Source organism: Chenopodium quinoa, unplaced genomic scaffold (assembly GCF_001683475.1).
Source record: "Chenopodium quinoa cultivar QQ74 unplaced genomic scaffold, ASM168347v1, whole genome shotgun sequence".
NCBI lineage: Eukaryota > Viridiplantae > Streptophyta > Magnoliopsida > Caryophyllales > Amaranthaceae > Chenopodium > Chenopodium quinoa.
This window is the reverse complement of record NW_018744718.1, coordinates 108457-136261: the sequence shown is the minus strand read 5'-3', so window position 1 is coordinate 136261 and position 27805 is coordinate 108457. Positions and strand designations below refer to the sequence as shown.

General features: G+C 34.0%; 3 protein-coding genes across 3 annotated transcripts; 2 read left to right on the top strand and 1 right to left on the bottom strand.

Moving 5' to 3' along the window:
• The first annotated feature begins 1767 nt into the window (after positions 1-1767).
• On the top strand, positions 1768-7185 carry LOC110703186 (B3 domain-containing protein REM16-like). Its single transcript, XM_021880932.1, has 8 exons — positions 1768-2210; positions 4275-4686; positions 4797-4943; positions 5196-5386; positions 5472-5895; positions 6001-6126; positions 6346-6524; positions 6649-7185. The coding sequence occupies exons 1-8, from the start codon at positions 2106-2108 to the stop codon at positions 6904-6906; spliced, it is 1842 nt and encodes a 613-aa protein (XP_021736624.1). The 5' UTR covers positions 1768-2105; the 3' UTR covers positions 6907-7185.
• Positions 7186-7246: 61 nt separating this feature from the next.
• LOC110703187 (pectinesterase inhibitor 9-like) lies at positions 7247-8244 on the bottom strand. Its single transcript, XM_021880933.1, has one exon. It carries the CDS (start codon positions 8115-8117, stop codon positions 7467-7469), a length of 651 nt encoding a protein of 216 aa, XP_021736625.1. The 5' UTR covers positions 8118-8244; the 3' UTR covers positions 7247-7466.
• Positions 8245-14804: 6560 nt separating this feature from the next.
• LOC110703185 (uncharacterized protein sll1770-like) lies at positions 14805-26986 on the top strand. The gene is made up of 21 exons (XM_021880931.1): positions 14805-15868; positions 17738-17873; positions 18398-18564; positions 19379-19499; positions 19581-19681; positions 20599-20697; positions 20961-21071; positions 21164-21243; positions 21411-21480; positions 21766-21839; positions 21921-21990; positions 22098-22186; positions 23274-23398; positions 23943-24023; positions 24118-24178; positions 24294-24348; positions 24439-24537; positions 24650-24739; positions 25213-25272; positions 25357-25480; positions 26279-26986. Exons 1-20 carry the CDS (start codon positions 15353-15355, stop codon positions 25471-25473), a joined length of 2322 nt encoding a protein of 773 aa, XP_021736623.1. The 5' UTR covers positions 14805-15352; the 3' UTR covers positions 25474-25480; positions 26279-26986.
• The last annotated feature ends 819 nt before the right edge of the window (positions 26987-27805 follow it).

The following is a 27805-nucleotide window of genomic DNA, read 5'->3' as shown; positions in this document are numbered from 1 at the left end:
TAGACCTCAAGTTTCTGAGCCTAATATCATAACGGTTGAGGAATATGGAGTGGTGAAGAAGTATAGGCAAGAGGAGCAGCGCAAGCTTGATGAGATGCAGAGGGATAAGACCATGAGGGAGGCCCATAGGCGTTGGGCTAACAGAGCTCAAGCTGATGTTAGTTTCCAGCAGGACAAGAAGTGATTTGACGCTGGATTCAAGGCCTTGAAATTGTTTTCCTGTCTCTGTTTTTCGCTTTGCACTTTTAACTTTTTTAATGGTGTGTAATTTCTTAAAACTGTTTTCGCTGATTTTTGTTCCAAACATTTTTTTCTTCCTTGTTGGATGTCAAAAAGGGGGAGAAGTGTTATATGTGCTGATGGTTATGTTTGGATGTTTTATGTTGATGTTTTGTGTTTTGTGTTATATTTAATTTATATATATGTTATACATGCCGTGGTTTTGACTTCCATCAAGGGGGAGATTGAAGACTCCACCTTGATGTGCTTAAGTTATTCTAACTTTATGATGATGGATGTCAAACCCAAAATCCAATTAACCCATTGTGTGACAGGTTATGGGCTGTGTAAGTTGTCCAATATAGATGTGTGGATTTAAAGCCCAATACGAATATTTTGGGTTGGACGAATATTTTGGGCTGGATGTTTGTTTAGCCTATTTCACATATATATTCATCTTGTGATAATATTATGATCATATATTTAATTCTTTGATTATGATAAGATAAATATCTCTAACAGATTTATCTTTGATAAGATAATTATGTCTAACATATTTGTTTTGCAGATTCCATGAAATAAGGGATAATGATGATATTAAATGCGTTATTATCCTAACAACTTCTGTTTTCAGATTTAAATAAAGCTGTTTAAATTCCTTGAAGATAGGCTGGAAGGATATTTTTTTGCTGAAGATTAACGTTGCTTTTGAAGCCCCAAAATAGTGCATGCTGAATTATTCAAATAACATTCAAATCTCAACGGTTGCTTCAAAAATTCAATTTCAGAAATCCAGCATCTCAACTCTATAAATAGCGTGAAGCACTTCACTAGAAGGATCAAGAATTATCAAGCTTCATATTCTACGCTAAAGCAAGAGTTGTTAAACACTTTCTCTCTAGTTTATCAAATACTTTATTTTGTAGTTACATTGAGAGAAAAGAACAGGTATATCATGAGTGCTTAAAGTTTGTTATCAAAAGAGTTGATATACTAAGAGTAGTATTATAATACTCAAAGTATAGTAAAAGTAAGGTAACTTTTTATTTCTAAGATCTGAGTTGCTAAAGTGTAGCTGGGCGGCTGCGGAGAGAAGATAGGTTGATCTTTTAGGTGCTTTAGGACTCTAAAGGAAGAAATAAAAAGAAATTAAAATCCTACGGGTTGGATAACCCTAGGCAGAGACGTAGGCATATTTATTGCCGAACTTCGTAAAAATTTCACTGTGCCTTGTCTCGTTTTTATTTGCTTTCTCTTACTTGTTTTATTTCTGTTTAATTCGCAAGTTTATAATATGCCGCATTTATAAAGTCTGTTTTTAAGTTTTGAAATAAATCTCAAAGCCTTGACTTTAAAAAGTGAATCAGTTTAATCCGCCTTGAAACCGAGTTCAAGACCTTGAAATTTATATTTATGAAAAAAATTCATACTCTATTCAACCCCTCCTTTCAAGAGTATATTTACTGTTTATTCCATTACCCTATTGATCCTTCAGGATGTAATAGCTTTTTTCTAATATAAAAGTAATTTTTTTTTTCTAAAGAAAAAAAAAAAGAAAAAAGTAAAATATTAGTTCAAGACTTCAAGTTAGTTCACTTCAGTCCAAAAAAAAAGGGCCTTATTGTGTGGGGCTAACTTTTACTTTATTAATTCCATCACAAGCCCGTTATGTACAACCTTGTACTTGGTATGTATTAATGTATATGAAGCTTATTGATCAAAAAAATCTCGAGACAGCAGAGGAAATCAAGGTTATTAGTTGCATAGAAATGGAGAATTAATTATCGTATTTTCCCTATTAAATTTCTCTTCATCTTCTTAATAACTTCAACCATTTGTAATTAGGGTGGAATTTCTCTTTGTTCAACAAGATTTCACTGCAAAAAATGGAGTCTGAGAATCATAAATCATGGGAAGAAGAAATTTACTGGAAGAATTTTCATTTTGCTCGTTTCTCTCTCATTTTACCCACTAATTTTCATCATCGTCTCGTAAGTATTCCTTATTTAATTAAATTATTGCACATTATTTATTTAATATTAGGAGTATTTATTTTAGTCCATTTCTTTACTTTGATCTTGTAAAATAAACTACAATTATATTGCCAATGTACTAGTACTTTTATTGCTGATTTTTCTTCATTTTGTTTTTACCATTAGTTTATTATGATTATAAATGTGTTATTCCTCTGTTTTTCTCAAGGGTTTGTGAGTTGGCTATGGTCAAGGTTTTTTTTAAGGGTTTATCATTTATCAACTTATCACTATGAGAGGGGTTTTTAATTAGATGTGTCAAAAAGTGATCCGACTTGATCTTAAAGTAATCCGATCAATATTTTGACTTATATGGACAAAATGAATTTAGCATAAGTTAAACTTTAACTTGACCTAACCCAACTCAATCGAACCCGACCCAGTCATCTGAATTTATACCTCTAGTTGTATTCGAGAGGTTTTCCTGCTCTATAATTAGCCCTGTATTTTCCAGTGTGTCTACGTGGTCTTAAGGTAAATTATTGTTGTATTGTTGAGGGAATGTCATTCTTGTATGCATGTCTCTAATAGACTTTTCAGTGAACTGGACAACCCTCGTTGATGAATTGTAGATTCAGTAACTTCAATTGAACTGAAAAATAAGTTGGTTGATTAATTTACATACGAAGAGTATTTCTTTTTGGACATAGTTTACATGTGACACTTCAAAAGGCATGCTTCTCCAATGATACAGAAGTTAAGGTAGGTGTACAAACACTAGGATTAATGAATTGACTCACACACTTAACATTTTTTTTTCTTGACTGAAACTCTAGTAATGGTGTATTGGTGCCCATGAATTAGCTGCTATACTGTTTTACCCATATAACGCACCATTTCTTCTTGCACCATTTATCGATCCGACATCAAAAACTTCACTTTTGCAGCTTGCTCTTTTATAATTTACGTCATCATCTTTTTTATAGAAATCAGTAGCTTATTAGAGCATTGTTTAGCAAGATGAACTTGTTCATTAGGGCCTTGACACTTGAAACAAACCTCGTCCTTCATCGCAAGTTGTTCCGAAGTTAAAGATCCTTTCTTTTCTTTTAAACCCTTGCTGGAAGCATCAGAATTAGTATAGGCTGAAGATTGTTGATCTTAGGGTGGTAGATTGTCAAAAAGACTTAACCTTTGACTCCTGCTTGGTTGCATCAGAATTAGTAGATGCTCTGGCATATCTATGTTTATTTTATGTTTTTGAAAGAATTGAAAATTTTATTTAAGTCTTTTTTCATAAGGGCCTTTCTTTAGATTTGGACTCGATTGAAGCTTTGGATATAATCTTTTTTGGAATGGCGCCGAATAAGATGGTATTCATTGTATTTACAGCCTGTTCAAACTCTTAACAAGAGTCCTCTTCATTAGGGTTAGGCACAAAAGACCAACTCATATTATCAATGTGTATAATAAATACTCCGTATAACTGTATAAGATTCCTAGTAAACTAAACAAATAAGTAGATACGAAGTACATTATTACGACTATATAAGAATACTAATTTGCAACTAAGTATTTAGTGCAAAACTGCCTACTTGCTCCTGCATTATTACGGGCTGTGTACAAACAACAAATTGCTTGAATACACTTGTGAGATGAGGACTCTTCTCTATGAATCTCTATTATTTTGCTTAAGTTATAGGATTTGGATGTTTGAGCTTTACATAGTTAAGTTCAATCTATACCTCTAAAGTTCATTAATCTGATGTAAAAGATTTGAAGTAATTGATATCTATGAGAGCTTGATGAACCTTTTCTTATTTTCTATGTTGTTGGTCCTCTTTAATTTTTAGCTGCGCTTGTTATATTTTGGATATTTTTACATGTAAGGATATACTTTTCTGTTAGTTTTTGCCAAGTTCAACATCTTTTTGGGCCAGCTTACTTGTTCATTGTTCTAATTTTATTGAAGAAAATCTTCAGTACTTGCATTTCATTGCTTTTGTTTCTGTTTTGAATTTTCGGGTTAATTCCTTCATGTTACTCCTCACAATGTTGGATTTTCCAATGTGTAACAATTAGGTGCTGCCCAAGAAATTTGCTGATCACATGAGGACACATTTACCTGAGAAAGTAGCTCTCAAGGTAAATGGAGTTACCTGGCATGTAAATCTGGAAAAAGAAAAGAATGATGTAATGTTCCGTGGAGATGGGTGGCAAGAGTTTGCGAAAGCATACTCCTTAAAGAAGTCAGATATGCTGATTTTCAAGTACAATAAACATGAATGCTTTGAGGTCTTGATCTTTGATCAAGCAAATCTATGTGAGAAAGAAGCTTCTTATTTTGTAAAAAAAGGTCTACAGCCGAACTCAGATGGCAGTGATGATTCCGGTGGAGAGGTAAAAGAGACTTCGGCTGAGGAGCTCACTGATAAAAATCAAGGAGATGATGACTCTGTTGATATTCTTGGAAGCAGGCGTAGAAAGAACCGTGGTAGGGCTCATAAGGGCTAGCTATTCCTTGGGTAGAGCTACTCATAGTAGAAGTGTATGTAGTGAACTTTTCATGTAGTCATGTCTCTAAGTCTCTCTATCTCTCTGTAGATGGTTTTGATGGAGATGACGGGGATGATACTTCTGATGAAGAGAATTCCGTCTCATCAGATGATTTTACTTCTCCAAAGAAAACTGCTACTGAAAGAGTAAGAGAAGTGCCATCCAATTTTTCAAGGAAAAGGACCTACAAAGTTTGTAAGTTCTATAATTTTTGTGCATATATGTATGACATTTGTTTTCATTTTCACTGCATTTCGAATCAATAGTATGTGCTATGTAGTTTCTTGAACTTGTCATCAATGCAGAGAAGATTAGTTATGTTTAATTGAATTAAAGGCAGTTGAGACTTGAATGGAAAAAAAAAAAAAAAAAAAAAATGTGTGATTGACCCTTTTGTGGTGACTTAAACTTTTATATGTAATGCTTCCTTTTGTGGTGATTTTTCAGCTGAAAAGAGTCAAAAGACCATTCCTAAAAGAAAAAAGTCTTTCGCTTTAACATACAATTCGAATAGAAGACCGGTCACTGAAGCAGAGAAAGAAAAAGCTTTGAAGAAGGCAAGGGATACATCCAAACAATACCTTAATTCCTTCAGTGTAGTTATGAGACCATCTTGTGTCTATAAGCGATTTTTTATGGTAAGCTCATTCTTCTGCCAATTTACCACTTTGGCATCAATAATTTTTATGATTATATATTATGTTAACCTTTTTTATGCTTTAGTCGATCCCAAAAGAATGGGAACCTACGTATGTTTTCAAGAAAGGTGAAGAAGTAATACTCCGCGTGAAAGAGAAAACATGGGTGTGCACATTTATTTGCAATAGATATACTGGAGGATTTGCGGGTGGCTGGAAAAGATTTGCTGTTGAGAATTTCTTAGAAGAATTTGATGTGTGCTTGTTTGTGCCCGTTGCCTGCTCAAATGTTGGGAAATCTGTACTGGATGTTAGCATATTCCGAGTGACTCCAGTAGTTGTTCAACCCAGCCCAGTCACTACGTCCAATGTAGATGTACAGGAGATTCCAAGTGAAGATGGAAGCCTAGGAGATGATGATTCTGATTATGCCTCAAGAAACAGGAAAAGGCAAAACAACTCTGGTGCAACTCCTAAGGGCCATTACTCTGGCAGTAATCCTAAGAAAGGTATTTGTCCTTTTAGATAATAAGTTTGTTCTCTATAATGAGAAAGGTTCAAAAATTTTCACACACATGTATATATATTTCTATTCTTTCTTTTATCTGCTGAAGGTCGTTGTGAGGATGAAGGAGATGAGAGTTCCGATGAAGAAAAAACCAGCACAGAAGACTGCACGCCAAAGAAAGCTGCCGGGACTGCTAGAGTTAGAGAAGTAACCGCCAATTCTAATGGGAAAAGTAAGCACAACATTGTTATGTTTCACAGTTGTGTGGATGAACATGATGTTGGATTCCTTTTCCAGTGCTTGCTTACCTGTTAGTTCATGTTAATTCTTTTCTCCTGAAAATTTAAATGTGTTACTCGTATGTAGTTGTATCAGTTGTATGTCCTTGATCTTATTTTTTTTGGTGGTGAAATAAGCTCATGAATGATGTGATGCTTTACCAAATTCTCAGCTGGAAAAACTACCCCTGACAAAAACGGGACATTTTGTGAATCAAGTGTAAGACAAGCAACTGAAGCAGAGAAAAATCAGGCTCTGAAAAAGGCAAAGATAGCAGCAGCTCAATACAAACACCAATATCCTTTAATTGAAGTGATGAGACCATCCAGTGTTCGTAGACGATTTTTCCTGGTAAATTTTCTCCCTTTATTGCATCAAATAATGCATACATTTCATCTGTGTCAATAATCTTCTTAAGTACTTTTGCTTAGATTATACATGCCACTTCCTGATGATGTATATCATGTTCGTTCAGTCGTTTTCCAAGGACTGGAAAATCAGGCGTAAATTGAGGAACGATCAAGAAGTGATCCTTCGAGTTAAAGAAAAAACTTGGACGTGCACATTTAGTTTAAGTTCTAACAATGTTGGACTTTTAAGTGGCTGGAAACACTTTGTTCCTGATAATAAATTGGAAGAAGATGATGTCTGTGTGTTTGTGCCTGTTGGAGAACAGAATAGGAAATTAGTCCTTGATGTTATCATATTCCGAGCGCGTCCAGAGATCGATTAATGATGTCTTGTAACTCTGTTTTTTTAGACTAATAATTTGTTGTCAACATAATGGCCTCATTGATGGTCATTTTGCTACTCTGTAAGCTAGGAGAAGAAACTGTCAAATTTCGAGGTCGAGGTGGATGGCTGATTTAATTTCTCTAAGACAAGGCCTCCCTCTTGTGGAAATGAGATTTTCAATGATTTTGTTAGTGGAAACTTATTTTGTTGATTCTTGTATAAATTTTAATATTTTGCATTGTGAATGTGATACTAGCATGAAAGTAAACAGGGGAATATTAATAAGACCATAGAGAGGTAATATAAAGTCCATTGTATAATACAAGTACTATAATTGATGATTGAAATAAAGGTTTATTATAATATCTAATTGGCGTGTAACCAATCTTAGCCAATTTATAAACAAGAGGGACATCTTATAATCCCCCTCAAGGCCTCAATAATTAAATTCACCCAATAGGCCAATATGACGTAAAGTCAAGTTATCAAAGACTAACTAGTTGTATTAAAATGTAACGTTTTGTTGGATCGTACATAACAGGTAAGTTATTACACACTTTATGCATCGGCAGCAAAACTATTAACCAAAGACAAAGCATTACTTATCAACTTCACAACATAGCCAACCTTTTCACTCACTTCATCATCAACCTTCTTCCCAACCTGAACGTCGTTAAACCCTTCCATACAAGTATCTTGGTTCGTAATCGCCGCACTCATCCACGTCTGCACATTACTCATCTCAAACCTTATGTTCCTCCTTCCTCTCTCATTTCTCCGTCGAGCTCCACTACTCTTCAGAACCATCTTCATCTCATCCAGCGAGTCCCGAATTAGCCCCACGGCTCCTTTCGTCAACTCCACGCAATCTCTAACCACCACATCTTTGGCAGATATTTTATTTTTTATAGCTGTCACATAATCTGCTGTCCAATTGGCTTCAATGAGACTGATCCCTATAGCAACATAGGTTAGCTTTCCAATATCTAGGTCACCATTGTAGGAGGAGGAAAGGGTAGAGTAGCAAAGGTTTGAATAAAGGGTTACTTGACAACTACTCTTGATAAAGTCATGAAGGGTTTTGGGGTTGGATGAGATGGTGGATTCGACGGCGGCGAGGGAGAGGAGGAGGAGGAGGAGGATGGAGGTTGAGAGAAGGGAGAAGTGTGTAAGTTGCATGATTAGTGTATGGTTGGAGATTTTTTGCATGGTAGTTGTTCATGAAATTTGAGGGTCTATGATTAACATTATATAATGCAAACAAGGAGTAGTTTTTATTGGTTACATACATACATTATAGAAGTGCATTATTAATTTATTATTTTAGGACATCATTAGGTGCGTAATCATGAATATATATAATTAATATTTGCATGTCATTATTTAATTGATTGATTAATTCACATGGAAATTTATATTAAAATTGTACTAGTAGCTCTTTTTTCTAAAGGTATGGCGTGTGAGCATGAATTCCTCAAGGCCGTCAAAGGTGTGTCAATTGATCTCTCCATATAAACATAAATTATTGACAAAAAGAATATATATATAATGATTATATGTAATCTCTCTGTTTTTTCTATCAATTTAATCTATATATTTTACAATACATAGCTTTGACCAATAATATATATAATTATCAACAAGTTTAAATTATTAAAAAACTAATATCTAAAAACTATACTCCACCTTGATATAATTTTTAACAATTGCTCATATGACTCTTATGTTTATATAGCACAATCATTGATCAAAATGACGTACTTGAATAATGAGAAAGTCAAACTAAAACACTTAAAAAATTGAGAGAGTAATAATAAAGGCTTTAAAATAAGTTTGGATAAATGGACAATGATTATTATTTTAATTTGCTAGGTGAAGAAAATAGGCCAGGTTCGATTATTCAGAGTGTTTAAGACATTAAGGTGCACTTTTAGAGTAAAAAAATTATCCTCAAATTAAAGTGTTCACATAAAATTTGATTAACGATTCTAACTTTCTAAGTCATGAGTTGCAGGACAAGCTATAACCTATAACCACTAGAGTAATAGACCAAAACAAACAGAATCGTTGAAATATAAAATGGTGGATATTGATAATGGAGTGCTACCCAAATTTATATATACCAAGTATTATGAGTTGATGACACGTTACAACTAGCACTGGCGGATCTATTAAGCGGCTTGGGTGGCACGGCCCTATTAAAAATTAAATTTTTTAATTTTTTTTATTTAAGTAAAGGTGTAAATTTATAGGTTAAATATAATTTTAATACAATAAATAACACTAGAATTAGCTTTGTCATTGTGGTAATGCATTGAGTTTATGCTAAAAGTCTTAGGTTCAAGTCTTCATATGAGTATTTTATTTTTTATTTTTATTTAGTGCCTCTCCACACTACATATTTTAATACTTTTCCGTTTAAAAAAAAAAACATATATTAATACTTTCTCTCTTTTTATTTTTTAACTAATAATAATTATGTTTTTTTACGTTTATTTGTTAATGCATAACTTCAAATCTTCAACCATTTTTCTTCAAAAAAATAAAATACAATAAAAAATCTTCAACCATTAATATCTTTAGTTACCAATCAAAGCTTGATGGAGTTGGCTGGGAACTCACCTTGTTACTTTAAGGTCATAAATTCGAACCCCACAACTATACTTGCTTGGGAGTAAGGGGGATTTCCTTACCTCCCCCCTCTACTCTCAAATAGTAACCTGCAGAGCTAGGTTGACTTAACCATTGAGAGGTGCTGATTTAATAGAATCATTTATCTTACCTTAGGAAGATGTTACCTCATTACATACTTGTATATTTCACACATGCATAAAAGATGTTGATATGATTGCCAATTTGCAAGTATTTATATGCTAGCTAGCTGCTCCAATTCCATACCATTGCATTCTCTGTCATTGTGTGCCATCAGTAATAATACACTTGAACATATAGATCAACATCAACTACCTATATCTATATTATTAAATCCATACTACTTACTAGTACGTTGAATTTCGAGCTCAATCTATGTTAACGTGAAAGTCGTTCTTGTTATTTGTCTTCAATTGATAATTTCATTTAATTACTTCATTTTCAATGGTTGGTGGGAGTATTATTAAACAGACATACTTGTATATTAGTGTTTTATACTCCGTATTTCCATGATAAATTGATAATACAAAGCTACTACGTCACTCCAAGCTGTACGTGTAAGATTTGATTCTGTTATCGAGATGAATATCGGGAATTGAAGGAGAATTGTAAGATTTGATTCTAGATGCTATTAATCGGATAACTGAGGAGTTTTTAAATGTAAATTAAAAAGATAAATGTATGAAAATCCTTAGGGATGCCTATTTATGATAATAACACAAACATCAGTAGGGCATTAAGGACCCTACATAGTATAACAAAATAAGCATTATGCTCGCTCTTATACACAAATGGTGGCGGATCTTGGTGCAAAAAGTTGAGGATTCAAGGTTTGATCCTCTAACCTTTAGCTCAAAATTCTCGATACATAAGCACAATTCCACAACTTTCTAATAATATTTATTAGGCAATTATATTACTTATAACCAATAAAATGGGAAAATCTTGTGAGGTTAATGGTTGGGCCCTATCTCACCCCAATTAAAATCTGCATTTGCATAAAATTATGCTCCGTAAGAAAAAAAATAAATAAACAATTCACTTCTCTTGCTAGCTCTATAATATACCTATTTTGCAGGTAGCACTGCTTGAATCTAGCCTGCTAAAATTTACGAGACGTATAATTATACCAGTTAGTATTGGTTGGTCCCACAACCAGCCAACTATAGCTGGTCCAGCGACCAGAAATGAACAATTACTATATCAAAAATGAACATTTTCTAACTGAACATATTTCACAATTTTGTTCATTATAAAATCAATATATGTTCATTCTCATACGTCGTTTTATGTTCACTTGGGGAATAATTTACTATTGAAGAGTATATTAATGATGTTCATATTAGCAAAATATTCATAATCATAAAATTGTATGTTTATTTGTATATCACATTAATAAAAAAAAAATTAAAATTATTTATTTATTTCAATTTCCAAAAATATGAAATTAGATGTTCATTTGTATTACGGATGTTTTGTATTTCTCAATAATTAAATGTTCATTTTCATGCATTATGATGTTCATTCTTATAAAATAAATGTTCATTTTCTTTTTTAATTAATACAAATTTTTGTGTTTGTTCAGTTGTATAGAATATTCGTTTTTATGGTAAAAGATGTTCAATTAACATTAGCATTAATAATGTTAGACATTAGCATTTTGTTCATTAATTATTAAAAAACATGTTGTTGATTTATTTAATTGGTATTAAATCATATAGTTCAGCGAATTGCAAGATATCCATTCAAGAGAATTGAACAAATCAAGATATTTCACTTGAAGCTTAAAAAAATGTTGATGAATAAGCAACAACATTATATATTTTTTTTTTTTTGAGGCAAATATTCATTTTTATTTATATATGAGATGTACAATTTTTTTTTTATTTTTTTTTTCCAGTTTCATTGCCACTTTATTTTACTCTCATATTATAAATGTTCATTTTTATATATTGCAATGTTAATTTCAAGTTTCAGATATATTTTCTTTTGATTTGGAATTCAATTTTTATTAAAAAAAAAAAAAGTGTTCGTTGTTATTTAACGAAATATTCATCTCAATTTTTTGATATACATTTGCAGTTTCAATGTTACTTTTCAAATATGTTCAATTACTAAATGTTCATTTTTATTCTAATAAATGTTTATTTTTGTTGAGGAAGACCAGCCAAGTATGAGGTCGCGAGACCAGCTTAAAATTTGCGTGATTATACTCGTACGATATGTGTGTTGGCCCAACTTTCACAACTCGTATGACATGATTTGGGCAATTGGGCTAATTACATTTGTATCAAGTGTGTTGTTTTGGCGTAGTTCGTGGCGTATTTATGTGACAATTTGACAAGTTGTGCTTTTTGTTAGTTTTGACATAGAGGTCTGACTTATGTGGCTTGTAAAGGGGCACAAATTGGTTAAGAGAAGACATTAGGTATGGACTGTTGCTCGTAAATTTGTGTGCGGTAAGCTTGACTGATATATTTTACTTGTTGGCTATTATGTTTCATGTGTTGGCTGATATGTTTCATTTGTTGGATGATATGGTTTTTGTGTTGGCTAATATATTTCTTTTGTTGGCTGATATATTTTATTTTTTTGATTTTTGATAGGTTCCTTTTGTTGGCTGATATTAAACATTATTTGGCTTATATGTTTCTTTAGTTGGCTGATATATTTATTTTGGTGGCTGATTTGTATATTTTAATTGTTGGCTTATTTGTTTTATTTTGTTGGTTGATATGTTTATTTTATTGGCTTATCTATTGCTTTTGTTTGCTGATTTCATCCTTTTATTGGCTGATATGCTTCATTTGTTGGCTGATATGCTTCATTTGTTGGCTGATATGTTCCTTTTGTTGGCTAATAAGTACCTTTTGTTGATTGATACATTCCTCTTGTTGGTTAATATATTCCTCTTATTGACTGATATGTTCCTTTTATTGGCTGATACGTTTTTATTGATGTTTTTAATGTTGGCTAATATCAAACATGAATTGGCTGATATGTTTTTAATGTTGATTGATTCGACCGACCTTCAATTCCTCATCGGTCAAATCAATTGTTTCCTCAAAAAAGGCCGCTACGCTGAATGTCTTAGCTCCGCTTCCCCGTTTACCTCACTGCTATCCTCGAATACCTTGCTGCTGAGGTACATTCAAATATTTTCTCCCTTTTTACCAATTGTTTTTGAATTATTTTGGTTTTTATTTTTATTTTTTTCGGGTGTTGAATCTGAAATTGTTGGTTTCAGGTGTTGGAATTAGCAGGGAATGGAGGTGTAAGGTTGAATCTGAAAGGGAGGTGATAACAAGAAGAGCAGGATCATCCCTCGGCGTCGCTACCTTTTCGCCGCACGAAGTAATAGTTTGTGATTGGTTAATATGAATAGATGGTGGAGGAGATTTGCCTATTAGAAATTTCTTGTTTGTTAAGTTGAGGATTTAGGACGTCAATTTAGTAAATTATGATGTATCTCATATCGGACGAAATCTTCTTGACAACACTTTACAAAGGATGGTTAGTTTAAGATGATTAGCAACAAAATTTGATTCTGTAAAACACCGTCATTTTGAGAATTTTTGACATATAGAAGTTATGTCGATTTATTGAAATACAAGAGAAAATTATGCGAATCTACTAAGATATGATATATTGCTATCATGTGTCACTATATATGCTTGTTAGCTACTACGAGACTTACAAAGTATGTAAAATATATAGGAAAATTTGTGAGGAAAGTCTTTTAAGTAGACCTTTTTGTGAGGAAGGTCCTTTTATAAAAAGGGTGGGCACAAAAGGTCCTTATATTACGTTTGGGTTGTGAGCAGAGTCCTTTGACAAATTTTCCGACGTTGACCATTTTTTTTTCCGACCAAAAATAGTCACATGCACAGCACGTGACCACTTTTTCCCTTTTTCCTTTAATTTATTTTTCCCTCCCTTATAATAGCAACATACTTAGCCCATAATATCATCACGAGCAAAATGCCAATGGCCATAGCATCCAGATACTAATAGTTTAAAATTTCATCACCAACTTACAGCTTATGTGTTCATAAAGTGTAATCATTTCCCTTTTCTTTCTGGGATTGATATAAAATGAGTTCAAATAGCAGCTTCATCGATTGCGGTCCAATAATCAGTTTAGTTCATCATTAAACCTAATTAATCAATCAATAAAATAGCAAAAATTGCAGCATTATTTTGCCCAAAGTATCGCTAAACATCAATTTAGCAACATATATCTACGCAATTTCATCAAAATATCTAACCCATTGATTTGGCAGTCAACGACAAAACAAAGCAATATAAACTTTCCGATTAATATAGAACTATAAAAATATTACACCAATTGTGAGCATAATTGAGACAGCAAAACTAGGGCATTCAAATTCACTCATACCTAAAAACTTTCATGAACCATTTCAATAGAAAACTGTCATAATACAAATTACGAAAAATGAAGAATTAAAATCCAAGAAAAATTGCAAATGATGAGGTTCACCTAAAATGATCAAATGTTTCGACTGGCCTTGAATGACTTTGAATTGCCTTCAATTTTACTTTCAAGGATTACAAGTGAAGATTTGGGATTAATTTTGCTCTAAAATTAGGGTATAATAGGGGGAGAAAAGGGAAAATCGAGGGAAAAAAGAAATAAGAAAAAAAAAAACCCTCATTTAAGTGTCACGTGCTGTGTACGTGACTATTTTTGGCCGGAAAAAATGGTCAATGTCGGGAAATGGTCAAAGGAGCCTCCCCACAACCCAAACGCGATATAAGGACCTTTTAGGCCAACTTTTTTTTTTTTTTATAAATGGACTTTTTTCACAAAAAAGTCTACTTAAAAGGACCTTCCTCATAAATTTTCCAAATATATAAGAAAATCAAGGTTTATTCCCATGGTAATGCAAACTCACCCCAAATTGATCTTTTTCTTAAAAAAAAATAAAAATATTTTCCCCCTAATACCTCCTCCCAAGTGGTAATAGATGGTAATGAGAAAACATGAAGAAAAACACATACTTGTGGATGAAATTGCATTTCCATGGGGATTACAATGTTTATTTCCTTCCTAAATTACAGTTCAATACGTTTTCATTATCACAATTTATTACCAGTTAACAAACGAGTAACTAAAATCAACCCTCAGGACATTAACCAAACCCTCAAGACATCATCTCAAACAATATTTTGATCTTCTAAAATTGAACAACTATAATCACAAAACATTTAACAAATTATGTCAATCAAGAATGAGCAACTCAAACACAAAATCTTAATCAACAACAATCACAATTCAAAAATACAATCATGACACAAAATACAACGATCCCATAATTCGTTGTTCATTTCCCTACTTATATAATTCCAATCATAATCTTCGTACAAATTAAACGTGTTAATGGAGTAATGGACCCCTATTCAAAAAAATTCACCACAAAAAATTCACAAAATTCCAATCCCAAAATAATCAACAAACAAAACCTCCACTAAAACTTCCCGCTTGTGGCAAAGACACCTCCTCTATTACTCTTTAGCCAATCACAACTCTCCATAATCTCAACTCTCATCTATCTCCTCCTACGTGGCATCCTTTTGACCACCCTTTTTTTTATTTTCCTTTTTTTTTTTAAATTAAAAAATATTGTCTTCTTCTTCGATTTTCCGAACTTCTTCTCCCTGCAAAACTCTGCTCTCAACCTCTACTTCTCTTTCTCTCTCATCAAACTCCATGAAAATCGACATTGAAGCTTGATTCTAGAACCGTCACTTTCTCTCTCTACTGTAAATTAATGGCGCTTTCTCTCTCCTTGACTTCTCATTCTGTATTCGAGCTTAGTTCGTTTAATCAGCATACATTTCGCAGAATTAAACTTTATTCTTCGTCTTCTAGAATTTGCAGTTCGCGGAACCCTAGATTTCGGCTAATTCGAGCTGTGAGGGAGAATACGGTTCCGTCAACGGAGGAGAGAGAAATTCCGGTGATTAATGGAGTGGATAGCTTGAAATTGAACGGAAACGGAAATGGTTCGATTGAGAGTTACTTGAGTGGTAATGGTGGAGTGAAGGGGAGTGAGAATGGTGCTGTTAATGGAGGATTGGTCAAGTTTGTTGATGGTGATAGTATGGCGGCGGTGAAGAGTGTGGTGGAGGAAGATTCTGGTGCTAAGGTGGAAGAAGTAGTGGCGGAGAAGATGATGGCAAAAGCGGCACCGGAGAAGAAGACGATGAAGCCGGAGAAGCAGACGATAGAGGATATCGGACAAGAGGAAGCTTGGTTTAAGCAAGGCGGTCGAGATCAATTAGAGGTAGTTCATCTTTGTTCTATATTTTAGCAATTTTGAATTCTTTGTTGAGTTATTTATTGACAATTGCAGCTTATTGTATTTGTTATTGACTTATTGAGTTATTGCAAACTGGTTTACTGAATAATTTTTTGCTTGCTGTACCTTATTAGAATTATGAATTGCAGTAATGTGGGGGGCAAATTTATGCTTCTGTAGTGCTATTTTGGGAATATTACTGTATTAGAAGTTTGTTGTGAACAATGTATTACTACTAGTTTGTTGGGGAGTTGAATAAAGTGTTGTTATAAAAAACCAATGATAGTGTACCATGCAATGAGTAAGTTTAACCAGATAACCATCACCAAGATTGGGATCATTGGATTTGATTTCGGTTGTTTTTCCCTTCAAAATTAGGGAAACCCTGTAATGGTTCTATATATGATGAATATGAAAAAGGTTCTCGAATAGTTCTGTGTTGGAGATAGATTTATTGTTGCTTGAGTTGAACTTTCTTCTATTAGTTTCACTTTGTCATGAATTCTGATGTGCAAATGGGCAACGCACACTGCATTTGAACTACATTGTCATCTTGGTTGTGTCCATTTGACTATAGCATCCTGCATTTAAACCAATTCAAGTCAACCTTCTGATTTTACTTCTGTCTCTATGTTATCTAGAAGTTGAAGTAAAGGAGGATTGGTTGTAATTATATTTGTTGGAGAGCCCTTTTTAACTTTTTTACTCTTAAGTGCATAGTGGTGTAAATGTGTATTGCTCTCCATTTGGCTGAAAGACACTCCATCCCACCTCACACTCTACTTGCGAGACTTAGACTTTTCAGTCTAAGCACATGTATTTTCCTACTACCAACTTCTTTCTAGCTTGAGCATATTACTACCGCATGCCAACACCTTCATTAGATTTAGGAAAACTTCTTTGGGCTCCTTCCATGACTCATGATTAGTGACCAGATTAACATTTCTATGGTTGCCACCCAGTATCGGACCTCCCAGCAATTTAGGAAAGCCATCAAGGCTAGTAATAATGACGTGTTCTATTGTTGATTTTGTGTCTCTCCCTTTGAATATGAGAGTCTTTCATTTCCTAATCAATACTAAAGTATATTGAGGTGATTGGACAATCCTTCTCAATGAGTGAGACTCCAAAGCGTGAATAGTTTATTAAGATATACCTGCCCGCTCATCTCACCAAAATTTTATTGGGATAATCAAGCCGTTCTCCATGTAATCTAAGGGATGGCTCTGCAGTCAAAGTTCCAAGCATCAATGTTTATCTTAAACTTTTTGTAAGGATTTAATTGTATATTACCAAGAGATTTGAATTGGAGCCTGCCTGAAAATGTTATAAGAGCAGTTGCTGCATAGCATGGTAAACTGTAGGGTGAAGGCAGTGAAGCTGAGGATTACGGGAAACAATTTTTATCATAGTAATTTCATCATGCAAATAAAGGTCCAATAGGAATATGTTCTTTTTCCTTTAGTTGTACTCTTTTCACCCCATGTCCCCATATATATCACCCCATTTTAAAGTGCGGTGAAGATCTAGAAATGTGTTAATGTAGAATAAATTAATTGACAGTGTATATAAAAAGTGTTTTGCACAAAGGTAGTAAAAGTTTGGTGCTTTTGGGGAGAGAAATCGATATAACTTTTTGGAAGAGAAATTGATATAACTTGTACAAAATTACTACATAAGTACGTGTAAAAAGATATATTCGGGACACTCTGAAAATGGAAAGTGGAGGCAGTAATATACTGTCAAGATACAAGGCTGATATGTATTTCAGTGTTTAATTGCTTGTAACATGTTATTATGTCATATCATGTTTATATGTTGACATTGTAATGTAAACTTAGTTGCTTTGTGTAGGTTTCTGTTGCGCCTGGAGGCCGCTGGAGCAGATTCAAAACATATTCAACGATACAAAGGACATTGGAAATTTGGGGATTTGTTCTGACATTTGTCTTTAGAGTTTGGTTGAGCAATCAGAAGTTCTCTTATAAAGGTAAACATGTAGGAGTTGAATCTTTGATTTGGGGCTCTATATAAAGGTAAATATGTATTTGGAATGGGATGTGTGCTCTTATATCATCTGATATGAAGTGTTTCATTATGAACTGTGATTCTCAACAAGGGGCTGACTTAATTTCTTTCATCATGGATCATCATACCTGTCATCTTGTCTAACTTTGGTTGGTAGATTCCTCCTATCAACCCATAATCTCCACTCTCTCTTTCGTTTTTTGATGAGTCACTATCTGACACCTGTCTAAGTGTAAAGCTGCCATTATATTATGTTTTATGTATTATCTTATGGTAAATAGTGATGTTGGCCTATTGTAAAGTCCTTTTCTTGTTGTATCATTCTTCTGTGCACTTGTTTCTTTGGGATATCTTGGTAGATCATATCAATTTATCTGTTCACCCTTAGAGGAAAATCCTTTTTAGAAGTACATTTTTGGTACATTAGTCCTGTTGTTCTGTGTTCTTTATTCTAAAGGATGGAACAAACTTCAACCTGATTTGTAGGAGGGATGACCGAAGAGAAGAAAAGGCTGAAGCGGATGACTCTTGCTAAATGGTTGAAGGAAAATATTTTGAGGCTGGGTCCAACATTTATCAAAATTGGGCAGCAGTTCTCCACAAGAGTGGATATACTTGCTCAAGAATACGTTGATCAGCTTTCAGAACTTCAGGTGATTCCCCTGGCCAAATTTGTGAAGGAAGCTCTTGGTTTCTTACCCTTTTTTAATTATTTTTTATTATGTCATAAACTTTATATTAATTCGTTCAATAGGGACATGACAAGTTTGCTATGTTAGATTCCCATGTATGTTTAGAGTCAGTAGGATACTGCATACTATATTAGCGTCTTCATTTTCTGATGCATGGTCATGTGAAATTGTTGGCTGTAGAAATATATAGATATCGGATTCTAGTGGCTTACCTGTATTCACAGATCATTACATTTCGAATTATAGGTGTGCTTGGCAAGAATGGATATGAGAATAGTCTAGATCTTTTTATGTCCGTATAGAGTTTCAAGTTCTTTCAACTATATAGTCAGAAAGAAACCATTAGTTTGCAATTAGTTTTTTGGCAATTCATCTAAGACCTGAGAATTTAACTACTTTTTTAAGCTCTGTTCTCCTCAGTTTATTTTGCTGAAAAAAAAAACTTATCTTTGCTAAATTTAGCTTATATTATGCTACTCTATGATTTATGCTTAACTTTATTTTTAATGCTCAACCTGTTTTGCTTACATAAATATTTTTGCAAAAACTTATTTAAATAAGCCGAGGAGAACAAAGCCTGAGTTAGAGATCAAATATGAGAATTATCCATTATTAGGCTACTGGTATCTTGTGGTTTTTGTACCTTTTGAAAATTAATCACCTCCACAACTAGTCTCTATCAATTACCAATACAACTCTCTCAAAGATCTATTGAATATTGTCTATTTTGTACTGAAGTAATACTCTGTATGACCCTTACTTTATTGATATGCAGGATCAAGTTCCTCCTTTTCCATCAGAGACAGCTGTATCTATTGTTGAAGAGGAGCTTGGAGGTCCCCTAAGTGATACCTTTGAGCGCTTTGATTATGAGCCCATAGCAGCAGCAAGTCTTGGTAATTGTTAGACTTCCTTATATCCTCTTCACTGGTTGAACAAAAATAAATTAAAATAATGTGATACACTTGGTTTTGCAGGTCAGGTCCATCGAGCCAGACTTAAAGGACAGGACGTAGTTGTTAAAGTGCAGCGGCCTGGGCTCAAGGATCTCTTTGATATTGATCTCAAAAATCTAAGGGTTGGTGTTTAATTAGGTTTCTTGCTACTTGATTTAGATTTCTATTCTTACTAGCTCTTAGTGTGACATCAGCATCCTTAAACCAAATTTCATGAAGCACCAGTTATGAGAATGTTCCTAGGATAATCAAGAATGAATTCTACAGAAGCTCTCTAATTCTGTTGTTCATGAATGACTATGTTGTGCATACTGCATAGCATACATACAACTGTACCACCTGGTAGCTAAAAATTATCTTTGTTCTGTAGTATGAATATATTTTTCTAATCTTGTACTGTACTATTATATTCCCTCCATGCTACAATGTTTGCAATATGTGTAAGTTGACAGGGCATGCTGGCTCTATTGAACTAGTCTAGAATCTTAAATAGAAGCATTATAGAAATGCCTCTAATGCCTTTGGATTTTAAAAAAATGTTCCCTCTTCGTGAAGTAAACACCTAATCCAAATGGCAATGGAATTGTAGGCACGAGTTATTATAAGTTTCATGGCCTTTTACCATAATGAACTAGTGGTCTAGTGGATACCTAAAAGGCCACCATAATGTAGGTAACAAAAACAAATTTCTAAAAAGTACAAATGTAAAAAGTTCAAAAACAATTTGAAATATACAGTATACACTTAGACTGGTAAAAATACATATTAATGTGGTTGAAGTATAAATACATATTAATGCTTCCTGGTTTTGATCACACCTCCCCCCCCCCCCCTTTCTCCCCAAATGAGAATTCATTATTGTTGCAGTTGCCAGGCTGGTCAAACAACGTATGATTGACCAATGTGGGCCTTGTGAAAAATGTCTTTCTCCATTTGTGTTGACTACTTCTATGGTTTACAGTATCACTTTCTGAGCATACATGTAGGAGGCCTGACATTCATTTTTTTTTTTTTTTTTTTTTTTAATTTGTTTTGCTAGGTAATTGCTGAATATCTTCAGAAGCTTGACCCAAAATCGGATGGTGCGAAGAGAGACTGGGTGGCAATTTATGACGAGTGTGCTAGTGTATTGTACCAGGTTTAACTCCAGACTTACGAATTCATGACCCTTTGAAATTGTTTCTCTTATACAAAATAAATATATACAAAGTACATTGAAAATATAGAGATACATTGAAAATATAGAGAAATAAGGCATGTTGAGTGTTAGGCAAAATTCTATCGCAATGCTACAGAGTGCTGTTTGCATATATGAATTTCATGTTTCAGTTTGGTATTTGGCACATATATGTACTTGATGTGAGATATTTCAGGAAATTGACTAGATGTGAGATATTTCAGGAAATTGACTACACCAAGGAAGCAGCAAATGCAGAACTGTTTGCTAGCAATTTCAAAAACATGAGTTATGTCAAGGTTCCTTCAATTTACTGGGAATACACTACCCCGCAGGTTTGGCTGTGCTGCGTTCTTAAAATCTTAGGAGAGCAAGCATATTTTGGTTCACTCTGATTTCCATCTTAAGGAATTTCGGTTTGTTGTAGATCTTAACCATGGAGTATGTCCCGGGGATCAAGATAAATAGAATTCAAGCTTTAGATCAGTTGGGAGTTGATCGCAAAAGGTAAGAGTATAATTTATATTTTTATAGTGCATTGAATGGTATTAAGTCAAAATAATTATCTCATAGCACCTCTAGGAAAATGGGTAGTCCATGGAATGATGCTTACTGCTAGAGAACTCATTTGCTTTTCCACAGATATTATCATTATTGATTTTTTGGTCTTTCAGGTTAGGTCGGTATGCTGTTGAATCTTATCTGGAACAAATACTTTCTCATGGCTTTTTCCATGCTGATCCAGTGAGTACTTTAATTTGTTTCTCTTTTCCTTCAAATCATAGACAAGGACTGCGGTGATTATCTTTTCAAAATAAACAATCTTTAACAGTAATGTCAAGAAAATAAAACAATGAAAATATATACATTATCTGTTGAGTGTTTCAGAATTCTCCCCCATTATTCTATGCTTTGAAGGAATAATGGTTAAAACTTGGATGTTTTAATGCTTCTAAGATATTTATCATTGTTACAGTTCAAATTTGCTTTTAGTTGAAGACTTTAAGTGCTTTCTCTTTTTCTTGGCAGCACCCTGGAAATATTGCTGTTGATGATGTGAATGGTGGAAGGCTGATATTTTATGACTTTGGAATGATGGGAAGGTAAATATCTGAGAATACATTATTCATCTACCTCTGAAATTGTGTTCATGCTTAACAAAAAATTATAATTGCACCTTGCAGTATCAGTTCAAACATTAGAGAGGGCTTGCTCGAGGCATTTTATGGAGTCTATGAGAAGGACCCAGACAAGGTTTTTTATTTTAATCATGTTTCTTGAGATTTATACCCAAATAGCCAATGATCATGCTTTGTTACCATCTTAATATTTTAATTTTATTGAATATACCTTGTTTGCAGGTTCTTCAATCTATGATTCAAATGGGCGTTCTAGTACCTACTGGAGATATGACTGCTGTGAGACGAACGGCGAAATTCTTCCTTGATAGGTACTATATACTAGACTTGTATGAAATTTTTTATACATATCTAATACACATAACTATTGGAGATTGTATCCAGCTTTGATGGGACCATGATACCCATTTTTACCATTATGCACTTGACATTGATATGGGCTTTTAGTTCTGTATGAGCTTACATTGCTGCTTTGTGTGATCTGAAGACTAAGAATTTTATGCAATTATACCCAATTAGGAAGTTATTGTCTTGCTGGCTAGTGCTATTATGTAAAAAGTTAGTGTTCTTTTATTGGCAAACCCCATTTACTACCTTACCCCACAGTATATAGTCATTCACACATTTTTCACTCTTACACCCACCCACCATTTTACATTATCTCTCTTATGTTATCCAACTTTTTCTTACATTCAATAGTATTCACCACATCAACGCTCTCTTTCCAGCTGCCTTAACATTTGTGCAAATAGTAACTTTAAAGAACTTTTGGGAATGGAGGTAGTACATGATAGCTTGAGGGCATGACATTTATGACCTTATCCTTCTTTTGTTTGGTGACACCATATTTGTTTCCATTTAAAATTTGATAAACTTTTGTATGTACTCATTACTTTTCCCCAAAAAGAATTTATGATTAAGACTGGTGCACGGCTAAATGGATGCTTTAGAATTTAGATAAGCGCATTACCCTAGCTTACCATTTTAGAAGTGGATGCATCTTGATTAATGTACCTTATCAAAATGAGGAGTTTTGAGATCTTGACCATAGTACATAATCCCTCCGTTATTTTTAAGCGACACTTTCCCTATTTGAAAACTTTATACCAATTTTGATTATATTTCTCTCTCCTTTGGTCCCCAGTACTACATTATATATTATTTCTCTCTTCATGGTCCCCACTCATACATTCTTTATTATTTCTCTCATCTCACATCCTAACATATAATTCTCTAACAAATTATCTACCTATACACCCTATATATTTCTCCTAACATTCCGAGCAAAGGCTAGTGTGTCACTTAAAAAAAAAAAAAGGAGGGAGCACTTCGTATGAAAATCCTAAGTTGAGGTTTTTTTTACCATTCAATCATAGTGACTGAGTTTCGTTTATGTAGTTTCGAGGAACGTTTGGCGGCTCAAAGAAAAGAGAAGGAAATGGCAGCAGCGGAACTTGGATTCAAAAAGCCATTAACCAAGGAGGAAAAACTTCAAAAGAAAAAGCAAAGGCTAGCTGCAATTGGTAAAATTAATTCCAATAACACTATTTACACTGACCATACAACTACATATTATTTTTCCTTTCTCTGGTTTTGAGTTTTCGCATATGCGGTCTGGCTCTGCTGCAAGTTAGGATGTGACAAATCTGACAATGTCTCCCCCCCCCCTGTAATTTTGGATGTGACATGAACTTCAAAAGACTTTTACGCTGTTGGACTTTTCCATATTTGCCATACAGTTCCTATTGCTCATTACTCAAGCGCAGAAATGTTATTTTCTGAATTAAAATCTATTACTATTACAGAAAGGGGACTTTTTTTCCTAGGAATCCTGTAATAGTACATGCAAGTATGTGACTATTTATTGGATGGAAGGAGTATTATGTTCATCCATTTAATTTTTCTTTTTATAATGTTCATCTCCTAACTAATTCACACCATGCCCTTTAAGTGTGAGAACCTGGATGAACCATCTAGCCGAAGAAGCTCTTTGAAATTTGTCCTTGACTATTACTGAATGAGTCCTAAATTGTTTGGTGATGACTAATGTGGGGCATAATTTTTCAGGGGAAGATTTGTTGTCAATTTCTGCAGACCAACCTTTCAGATTTCCTGCTACATTCACGTTTGTTGTTCGAGCATTCTCTGGTATTTGACTTCAATTCTCTTCTCATTATTATTTTTGACCGAATAACTGAACCAAATAAATTGAAATCCTTATACTTTATTGGTCGAATTGCAGTTTTAGATGGAATTGGGAAAGGGCTTGACCCTCGATTTGATATTACTGAGATAGCCAAACCGTAAGTTTTAATGCAAATTTTATGAGCTATTCCATATCTTTATTCAGGGAATTTATTCTTGGGTGGGGAGGGGGGAATTGTTTATCAATTGCTTATTCACATCCTTGCCTTGCAGCTATGCTCTAGAACTGCTCAAATTTCGTGAAGCTGGTGTTGAAGTTGTTGTGAAGGTAAATTTATTTATCAATTCGTATTTTTTGCATCCACCGAACAGCGTTTACTGTTGTCTGACTCTCAATATATATTTCAAATTTGTCTAGGATTTCCGAAAGAGATGGGACCGGCAATCTCAAGCATTCTACAACTTGTTTAGGCAGGCAGATAGAGTTGAGAAGCTTGCTGAAATTATTGAACGACTGGTAGTTACCTCATTGAACTTTGAAACGATAAGACTTACTTTCATTATATTAGACGTGATTTCATGGTGGCTTTTTATTTTTCACCTCTAACATGGCCTTGTATTTACAATAGGAAAAGGGAGACCTGAAGCTTCGTGTTCGAGCTCTGGAGTCTGAGAGATCTTTCCAGCGTGTAGCAGCTGTTCAGAAGACAATAGGAAGTGTATGTCATCTGGTTGAATATTTATTTTTGGCATGGTTAGAAATTTTAATGACCTAAAAATAATAAGTAAATAAAATACAAGGCTATAAATGCAATTAGATAAGCCCCCACCCAACAAGTTCTCTCTCTGCTGTTGGTGAACAAATGAAAACTCTTAAGATTAATGCAACATCATTAATTCAAGGAAAATGTCTAGACTTTTCTTTCTTGAACGTTGTTTCCAATTCTGGAGATATATTACATATATACAGCAATTTGTTTGGTGAAAGAACGTCTTGGTTCTTTAACAAACTTGTTTGAACTGTTAGATTTAATTAAGCTGCAAAAAAAAAATTTAGTGTTAGTATTACAACTTACATATCTTTCACGCTGGTAACTTGTTTCTGAATCAAATTAAGTTGAGTTGTTCTGCTTTACCTGGTATCACAGAGATAATAATAGATCATTATTATCTAATTTGATGAATTCAACAGGCTGTAGTTGCTGGAACCTTGGTGAATCTAGCCACAATTTTGTATCTCCACTCAATTCGAGTAAGTGAATATTGTTCTTTCTGTGCGTAGCGTGGATATTTATGTAGTTATGAATTTAAATCATTAAAATTTGGTCCGTCATAGGTGCCCGCCATTGCTGCTTATACTGCGTGTGCACTTTTCGGCCTTCAAGCTTTATTTGGTGTTCTTAAGGTCAAAAAATTGGACCAAAGAGAGAGACTGATTACTGGAACTGCTTGAACAATGGGTAAGTGACATAATTTGCATTTTGGTCTCTGGGTCGCTCTTTGTCATATCTATTGTTAAGTCACCAGAACCAGGCTATGAATCACAATGGCAGAAAAGGTTTTTTTTTTGTTTTTATACCAAATTACCAATAGCAACATTTGAGGAGATGATCAGTATAATATAGCCAATAGATTTTAAAGGGAACTGTGTGCGTTATTATGTACTTTTGGTACTTTTTAACAATGCCTATGTTGAATTTGCAAGAGCCTATGTTTTGCCAAAATCCTAGATGATGATCTTCAGTATCATGAACTTTATCTTCTTTTGAACACGAAACTTCAATATGGGATTATATCTCACCATCATGCTTCCACAAATTCCTTCTAGGTGTGCTACTTCCCTAATTCCCTTCTTAAGAACCCCACTGACAATGGGACAGTGCACTGTACAATTTATCTGCTACGATTTGAATTTTTGAACAGACAAGACTGCGAGCCAACCGACCCTTGCCAGCCTTCTCAAAAACCAATCATAGTTGTCTTCACACTGTTACAAATTTTGCTATGGCCATGCTTTTGGTAGTCTAAGAAGCTCCTACTGGTCTAGAAGTCCCTTGTTTGGCTTCACTTAATTAGCAATTTATATTGGTAAAATTACTTCATAAACTGAAATCTTGGCATTTCTTATCTTTGATACACATTTGCAAGTCTGTTTTCATTCAGGGAGTCATGTTTGATCTATAGTCTTATACCATGTTACTGTCCTATCTTTCTATTCATCAAGTGTAGGCTGACAACACTGTTCAAACATTTTGTAGGTTGTGGTTATGCACATATACACAGACCCATGAACGAAACCATATTTAACCACATCATGGGTTCCATTTGGCCTTTATGGCCTAATCAGCCTTCTGAATAGCAAAGCTGCTGTCAAGGCTGCTGATTCTACAATATAAGACACTTTTTTAATGGAGTTACTGTGTGCTTTAAATTAAAACTTCTCGACTGATTCATAAAGACACAGATCGAACATGCTTACTCTCCAACTACAGCATTGCGCCATTTTGTCAGGTATATAGCAAAGCAGGTCATCAAATACATTGTCAGATTGATCTCTGAAGGAACATCCAAGTCCAGCTTTGAAGGATGGTTCTGGTAAATTTTAATCTAAACTTTGAAGCATTTGTAAAAGTAAAAAATAAAGGCTTGTAGTTTCATTTACATCATGCTTGCGTTCCCACAAGCCCTACCAGGTTAGTTAGACCAGAAATTTTTGTCCTTTTAGTGGTCAAAGTATATAATGTATAAATTGATATTGTGAAATTATGTACCAGTACTAGCTATGTACACTAACTGTAAAGTAGAGAGGGTACTTCATTCTTGAGTTCGCGGCACATGATATACTGTAATATACCAATGTTGTATGAGTTTGGCTTGCAGAACTCCTGCTGTTGTTCATATAGCTACTGCACGCCATTGGGCGGATAATCTTGCAATTAAATACGAATATAATTGAGGTTGGAATAGCTATGTGAATTTATGGTAAGTAAAACTGCTGTCCTTATCTATCGCCTTTGCTCAATTCATTTTGTACTGTTATTTCCTGTCTTTTCGGTGATTGAATCGCTGTAATTTTGCTTCCTCGTGCTCCGCTTCGAGATCGGAGCTAAGCTTTCCAGCTTCTTGATACCCTTATATGCCTGTCTTTTGTTTCTTGTCCTCTTTGTTAATACTTTACTTTACCTGAAAGTATTAAGGAGAATGGCATAAATCTTTGTTTATTCTTCTTTAGTTGTACTTGTATGTTCAGCTTACCTATTATTGGTTTCATTATTCTATGTAGTTGCTTACTAATCTACACAAACATCCATGCTATTGCCTATTAGCTTCCCCCAACCCCAAAAACTAAAAATAAGAATTGGTATTATCAAGCAAATTCCATATAATGCATGTACCTTTACCATTTTTTAAATATAATAATATTCCGAGTCGAGTTATATCTTAATCATTTTTCCTTTAGCTATTCTCTTTTAATTATTTTTGGAAGAATGTATTCTATCATATGAAACTTATTGCATTTGGAATAAATCATATAAACTGAGGTGTTCTTTATAACAGCATTCTAATATGCTTCAACATTAATAGGGAAGTTTCCCAGATAAGTTGGATCCAAAAATCCACATTCAAACAGTTGTCACATTTTATACACTTTGACCAAACCAATCAAACTGTACTGATTTAAGGGGAACCAAGTAAGCTGTTCGTCATTTAAATAATCACCCCCATTTTCCATTACTTGTACATGAAATAGGCAAATAGCATATTTGATGTGGATTTTCTTCGTT